This window comes from Sphaeroforma arctica (genome assembly GCF_001186125.1).
Source record: "Sphaeroforma arctica JP610 unplaced genomic scaffold supercont1.1239, whole genome shotgun sequence".
Classification (NCBI taxonomy): Eukaryota; class Ichthyosporea; order Ichthyophonida; genus Sphaeroforma; species Sphaeroforma arctica.
Genome location: NW_014039319.1, coordinates 974 through 8,802, shown reverse-complemented (window position 1 = coordinate 8,802; position 7,829 = coordinate 974). Strand labels below are relative to the sequence as shown.

At 41.3% G+C, this 7,829-nt stretch overlaps 2 protein-coding genes across 2 annotated transcripts; one reads left to right on the top strand and one right to left on the bottom strand.

The window, feature by feature from the left end:
* Positions 1–94: 94 nt before the first annotated feature.
* On the top strand, positions 95–1,297 carry SARC_10411 (hypothetical protein; the record flags this gene model as incomplete). Its single annotated transcript, XM_014295547.1, has 3 exons — positions 95–298; positions 588–677; positions 1,241–1,297. The coding sequence occupies 3 exons, from the start codon at positions 95–97 to the stop codon at positions 1,295–1,297; spliced, it is 351 nt and encodes a 116-aa protein (XP_014151022.1).
* Positions 1,298–1,548: 251 nt separating this feature from the next.
* SARC_10410 (hypothetical protein) lies at positions 1,549–4,318 on the bottom strand. The gene has a single exon (XM_014295546.1). The coding sequence runs from the start codon at positions 4,247–4,249 to the stop codon at positions 2,075–2,077; it is 2,175 nt and encodes a 724-aa protein (XP_014151021.1). The 5' UTR covers positions 4,250–4,318; the 3' UTR covers positions 1,549–2,074.
* Positions 4,319–7,829: the final 3,511 nt, after the last annotated feature.

Genomic DNA, 7,829 nt, shown 5'->3' with positions numbered 1-7,829 from the left:
ATATATATACATATATAAATATGTATCTATGTATATATTTTTATATGTACATATATATATATATTTATATTTATATATACTCACACCGCCATTTATGCTGATGTCTTCCTCTGTTAGACTTCTCGGGGTGGATGGGTCGTTGGTGGCGTGGGCTGGGGAGGAAGAGAGTATATCGGATGCAGAGAATGACCCCAAAATAACCTCGGCTATTGCGTACCATATTTGGCAAGCGTACTTGACGAACGGATCCCCGTCACTTTCACTGGACGGACCTGAGTTTGTTATGCTGGAATGCGAGGTATGTGTGTAGAGAGGAGCACGCTTCAAACCGTTTTTGTATCTGCACTTAGTGGTTGTTATGGACTTGGGATACATCGGAGACACGGCCTATATGTCGCATCCATGTTCTTCCTACCAAGCCTAACGTAGACACTTTCAATCTCCTCACAAGCCCCAGCCGGAGGATTCATACTCTGTACCAATCGATGCTTACCTGTTACAAGTCATACCTGACTGACTCATTGTGGGTTAATACTGTGGTACGCTATTGACGCCTACTTGTATTGGTTTCCATTCATATCCATCAGAATGGGAAGGTTGTGATGACGAAGGTAGGCAAGCTCCTTCTCTGTTTGTACACGAACTCCACTGCACAATTCGGCGCCGTCAAAGCCAAGGTATTGTATCGTTGTCAGATGCAAGGCGGGCCACCTACCCAGGACTACAGTTTATATGCAGCACACTGTTGGTGTTTGTTTTGGTATTGTATCGTTGTCAGCATGCAAGACGGGCCACCTACCCAGGACTACAGTTTATATGCAGCACACTGTTGTTGTATGTTTTGGTATTGTATCGTTGTCAACCTGCAAGACGTGCCACCTGCCCAGGACTACAGTTTATATGCAGCACACTGTTGATGTATGTTTTGGTATTGTATCGTTGTCAGCATGCAAGACGGGCCACCTACCCAGGACTACAGTTTATATGCAGCACACTGTTGATGTATGCTTAGGTATTGTATCGTTGTCAGAGTGCAAGTCGGGCCTCCTACCCAGGACTACAGTTTATATGCAGCATACTGTTGATGTATGCTTAGGTATTGTATCGTTGTTAGAGTGCAAGTCGGGCTACCTACCCAGGACTACAGTACACTGTCGATGTATCGGGTTTGTGTGTTTTATTGGCGTGCGTGGTTTCAAATTAACTCGCTTTGTAATTGTTTTGACTCGATGCAACACAGGCTGCTGTAATTTCAAAGCGCCTGAATGAGTGTCTGGCGGGGGAGTTCAACTACTGAGCGCAACAACCACACAACCAGGAAGTCCCCTGCTCGAGCTACAGATGCATATATACATTTCACCAGAATTTTCAACATTGGAGAGGCCTTGCGAGTAGTATATTCAACACGAGCCTAACAAACAGAATGTGTCGATCATAAAGAATTGAATCAATTATGTACAAGTCTTCCTACAATTAATGTTATTTTTGCAAACACGAGCCCAACAACAGAATGAGTCAATCATAAGAATTAAATAAATTATGTACAAGTCTTCCTAAAGTTTATTTTTTGCGCTATGCACATCTCTCGTAGGGGATAAGATCTATCATTTCCGCATTTCCAGATGTTCAATTTCATCTGAGTGACTCTGAACCCGGGAAGTGGGCTTACCCGCGCTTGTCTACTCTGACCGAAGTCCTGACCATTGACAATACCTTCGCACCTTACTATTGAATTTTGTGTCATCGTTTCTAGTGCGATGCAACAATCGAGCCTAGAGTTATGGTTTCTAAAAATTCGCAAAATTGACCTACGTGCCAATTCACATTTCCAGATACTGGCGCAGGTGTTGCACAATCCGCCCACGACATGCTTGAGCCAAGGAATTTATCTGAGATCCGAATCAACATACGGTTGCCATGGTAGCCAACTAGACCACCTTAGTCACTCAAGTTTCCGTTTGCTCCTCGCGGTTATCGTGCGTACTGCGCATACGTTTGAATTTGCTGAGCAATCCACTGAAGCGCCTCTTCGCCCTTGTCCCATCGCTGTCTGGTGCACTGACTGATCTGGAGCCTATCGAGCCTTTCCGGGCACGCGCATATGCCGGTGTTTCTGAATCACAGACGGTGTGATGTCTGCGTGTATCAGATCTCGTGGACCTTCGCTTAAGAAACGCAGGTTTTGTTTTTTAAGGTGTGTAGCATCTATTCTATTTCGGAAGACTTCTACAGAACTCTTTCCCACGAAGTTCATATCTAGTGTTGTTGCGGCGCAAGTCTCAGACATAGGAACAATTGGCGAGGGTTCATGCTGCGCGGCGAATTGAGCGTTATCAAAAGCTTCTTGGAACCGGCGTCGGTATTCCACTTTTTGGGCGTTCAATTGTCTATCCAGATCGATTGGTGCCGAGTAAGAAGTAGGGTCGATTGCAATCACCAGTCCAACGATATTGGACACCACATTCCCATTGAAACTATGTGCTAGTGGCACATTAACCGGTACGATATGCAGTTCAGACCCGTCCCGCAACACTGACTGAACATATGTTGATTCTTTGGCAATCGAAGGCAAAGACGATGACTTTAATGCAACGGGTGCAGGAGATGGTAATCCGTCAGTTTTAGTCGAGGGATTCGCCGATTGTGTTGCTATAAATGCCGACCTGGGTCTCGGTTTGGGAATAGGTCTGACACTGCCTGGGCGTTGTGAGGCAATCGTATGTGACCTCACGAGTAGTGGTACCGCTGGAAGTTTGTCATCCTCGGGGATTGATACGGCAGCACTGTCACTATGATTGTCATCATTATAGTGCAATGATCCATGGATACTTTCTTGGGAGAGCATTGAACACTCTTCTTCAGATGCAGTATTGGAGTCAAGAGCGTGTTCATGGTATCTTCGCGCACTCGAAGGATTTGGCTGATAATTGACCCTCGTGAGATGTTCTTCAATAGTCGAAAATGATGTTCTGACATCGGGGATCCTTCCCTCTTGAACTATATCATAATTAGTGTTGCACGGTATTGCTGCGGATTTCGCTTGTGTGCAATCTGATTTGCTGCAACGCTTACTAGCATCTTCGAATTTGAATATAGTGTTAGTTCTGACTGGTCGATCTGAGACGTAGGTTTGTACATGCTTCGCCGAACCCAGGTAGACTTTGGGGAAGTCTATTTGGTGTTTCTTTTGCGAAGGTGTGAGGCAGGGCAATTCAGAGTATCTCGGAGCGCTGCTCTCTGTGTTATTAAATGATACATGTCCGCGGGGTTTCGCACGGACGACTTCATAAGATATTGCCAATCGTTGCGTCGATTCAAAACTGTCACTGCTATCTCGCACATTGGACACTGTGGTACTAGGGGCACTTTGGCGCCTCGGACAGTGAATATCCATGTCGTGGGTAAATTCCCGGCTGGTGCCGAAAGAGTACCAATTCTCGTTCTTGCGAAAATCATCTTCACTACACTCCAGTGACATCGCTAGAAGCTCTGCCTCGAAGTGGTCAATCTGCAACGACGCGATTCGCTCTTGTGTTATCGATATGTTCTCAAATTTTTGTGGGGTTGTAGTCCGAAATTGCTTCTTGCCAAATACATCATGAGCAGTTGTCTCCTGGGCTAAAGCGGTGGTTAAGCTGTCGTTTGCGCGTAGCATATCGATATGGTTTTGCGACGGAACGGTTGAATTTTTTAGTCCTTGCTGATTAGAAATATGTAAGCTGTTTCCTCTTGAACCCCTCATTCGGAGGGCCGGAGCTTCCCCTTCGCCCATGTGCACTTTGCTATTGGCGAGCTCATTTGCAAAAGCAGTAGCTCTCGATTCTAGAATCGAATTCCCACTTTCAGTGGAACCTCCCCGGTGCAAACCTGAGAGAAGAATTCCCGGAAGTCTTGACCAATTCGAAGCACATTCGCCGTAATTGTTCTGTGATAGTAATGTTGCAACACTCTGATCATTCTTAGCCCAATTTAAGATATCTCTTTGAATCGACTGCATGCTTCTCGAGCTCAGCAGTGGTGCATCTGGACTACTACCGTATAAAACTTCACTGGAATTTCCTTGAGGTCTCGCCAGAGACTTTGTTAACCCTATATACGAACAACCATTATCTTTAAGTACATCGTGTTCTGCTTCCTTCCTCGGCTTCATTCGTGGGAGAAGGGCCTGGGTGATACTCCTCCGCTTCTTCCTAAAGAAAGTTTTAGGTGATTTAGGCCCATCCACGATAGTTGTCTGTGACTCAGTCATCTCTGAGAATTCACATCCATAGTATTGTCAAAAAAAAATCGCTTCTATTTTATGGTTGTCTAAGCTTTCGAACTTCCTTATATGCGGGACGATTAATTTAAAAAGACCATATATATACAAATAAATACAAGAACAACAGAGAATCTTCTGAGAACAAGCCCAAAGAAGCAAAAATAACCTTCTAAATTATACAAGGCTAAATACATTTGAAAGAAGGCGCTTTTATATTCTTAAAATTATTGTTTTCAAGAAAACAATTGGAATATGAATTTTGATTTTCGGACACGGCAAATTTCAAAAACAATTGGAATGTGCGGAAAATGCACGACTGCGGAAAGTGGAGTAGGGTTAAAAAGTACAACAGACGGAGCAATCAGTCTGAAGACTTTTCAGCCAATAAGAAGCTCAGGTCTACTCATTCTTACAATTGAGCGTGCCTCAAGAGTCTAAGAGAGTGAAGGATCAAACTCCCAAGCCAAGTCGGAGGTTCTCACAACTCTGAAGTCCTTCCTTCCAGACGTTCCAAAAGTCTTGACCAATAAAAACGACCTCACAGTGGCATGCGTTCCAACGTAAATACAGTAAATATATACAATACCGTTTTTGTTTTGAAAATATCAAATATCAAATTTCTCACTGATCAGGTATTTAAATAAAATACGCTATTTATCACTAAAAGCTTTAGCTGTTAAGTCCCTCAGAATATTAGTTACCCACCGACGTCAGCGGTGTTTTTTATTTTTATATATAAATATGTTTGTCGATTGGAATTTGGACTTTACATGCATACATACATATTTTTATTTTAGAAAAACAGTAAATATTTTAAAAGTAGTGTACAAGTCACTATTTTCAGAATTCGGTTTCAGGTTTCAAAAAGTGGATTTGATCTCTACTTTCTACTATTTAGCTACTCTCTCTCTACTAGAGTGTAAAACATTAGAATGTCCAAAGGTTCATTTTACCTCTCTGGAGAGAGTGTGTGAAAGTTGGGGTGGTATAGGGTTCGGAGTACATAAAAATTAAGAAAAATGAACATATTTGCACAAGTCTCATACAATTCTCACAGACTCGCAGTCTCAATTCTGAGTCTCAATTCTTCCAACTCTCAAGGGTATGTACACGATCAATCATTCTTTTAAAATGTTGTTTTTAAATAGAGAGTTTCTGAATATAAACAAAAAAAAAATATTTGACTCGGATTTTTCTATGGACCTATTTACAATTTTTAGGTATCTTTTTTTAAAAGACCTTTCCAAATATTATTTTACAAAATCAACGTCATGTAATGACATCATGTGTATTTATTAAAATAAATGCATCCGAATACTTTTCGCTGTACATATATATATATATATATATTTATATATCCACAGACAAGTCACTAGTGTATTTTCAAAGTTGGTCAAATCGCGCAAATGGTTGAGGCAGATTCCTGAACGCGGTTTTCCTTCGTCTCTGCGACATCCCGTACTATGAATTTAAGGGTGTAAACATTGTACAACTTGCTTCAGTGTCATTCATCTGTTGCGAACCATCACCTAGTTTGGACTGGACTATTCGAGTGCAAATATTTTGGTGTGCCCTGACATGACCAGATAAGGAAACTCCTATCCAAAATACTGCTGAATTTAACGCGTATGCGCTTAGTGTATCATACGGTTGTGTTGAGTTTTTATCTATCCCCGAAGAAAAGTTAAGAAACATCTTATCCCTCAAATTCCTAGTGGAAAACATATTCATGCAAGTACGGCCTCAAAATTCGGTTAGAGATTAGTCTACACAAATACATGAGGGAGTTTTAAAGATATTCAAATTATACGTCGTGATTACTATAATGAAACAATTCAGTGCCTAGTTGTGTGCATGAGAGGCGACCACAGTGTGCCGAAGCACAACATGTCGACTTGGGGCATCTTATCCGATCCCAAGTTCAGAATCAAGTCTGACGACGGTATACATGCATGGCACGGAAACTCACGTGACTATCATCCCATCAGGTGATCAACGTTTGTCAATAGAGTACATGGGTTTTATATGCACTGTGAATGTGGACATTTGCCGCGCTAGACTGTCTAGAGAGTGTTTTCTACTACTAGAGTTCTGGTGGCAACTCTCCTCGAGACCTGGACTAACTATGCTTTTCACCGGCCACGGAGTAAAGGGCTGATAGTCCCAGAGTACACACAGTCTCATGTCACAGCTCACACACTTGCACATTGCACATACTATTATGTATACCGTCAATACGTAGATTCTTTACAGTCCACAGTCCACACTCTACCTCCACACTCAACCGTCCCACAGACCATAGCTAGCCCTTATTACGTTAAAATTTTAAACTTTTAAGATTACCCATCTTTTCATTTTGTCCCCTTCTTTTATTTTTAAACCGTCCGCCTTCCTTCTTGCCTGCCACAATATGCTTTGCAATGACATACGTTCCTTGCTTCTCCTTTGTATGTGTGTAACTCTACCGTAATAAGCGCGCGACCTGCTGGCTGCTGCTGCTGTACGGTTCCGTGTGTCGTGTGGTGCAGCCGCCGAAAACGAAAATTTACTATGTATTGATATTGTCCCGTTTCTTTAAAAAGACATAAAAAGACTACTTATTAGTACTATTTAATACGACTACTAGTCAACTACTCTCTACTAGTCGAGTACGAGTACATAGTCGTAACTCGTAGCCTCGTTGGGCGTAGGCTCTTTAGGCGGTTCCAAGTGAAGATTTGTTTCAGGCGAATAAAATCCAAAAAAAAGGGAGCTCTTTCCGCATTCCTCTTTCTCTATAGTTGGGACTAGACTTGACCACTTGTTTTACCATATTTAGGTAGTATATAAAACGCGCCAAAGCAGGCCCACCCTCTTTCGACAGCACTTTTTTAAAGTGCACCTATAGTCCAATTTGAAAAATGCGGGGTGCGAAGTGAAAAGGCGAACTCGTAATTGTGGACCACTCGTCACTTGTCAGTGGTCGTCACTGAGGACTGTGGACTATGGAGTATGGACTGCTAACCTTTAATAAAGTTCAGGGGGTATGTGCAAACTCTGCAAAGAGTGTTCGAACTTAAAAACGTTAAAGCACTACCGTTTTTGAAGAAAAACAATTAAGCATAAAAAGTGTTCACGTCACTACTCTACGTTTTTATACGATTTTTTAATATACAAAATTCGAATATTACTTTATTTGCGAGCCGCCAGAACTATGTATTTATGTGCAACTCTACAGTCTACGGTCACAGTCGCTCTACAGTGTCTACACCTGACCGAGGAACACATACAAATAAACGTAAAAGTGCATATTATTATATTCAACGTTTTATACACGTATTTATTATTTTAGGAATTACAAATATATGTACATATTAAAATTAGGAATATTATATTTTTATAAAATATGCCATATTCATGAAAAATATATGGCATTAAAAATATATTTCGTTCATTTTTCATATTTACTATTTTTCTATAAAAACAAATATGTTACATATTTATTATTTCTCTTGTATAATTTCCTCATATTTATTTATTTCTCCTATATTTCCACATCTTATACTTTTTTAAAAGAGCATATTAATAT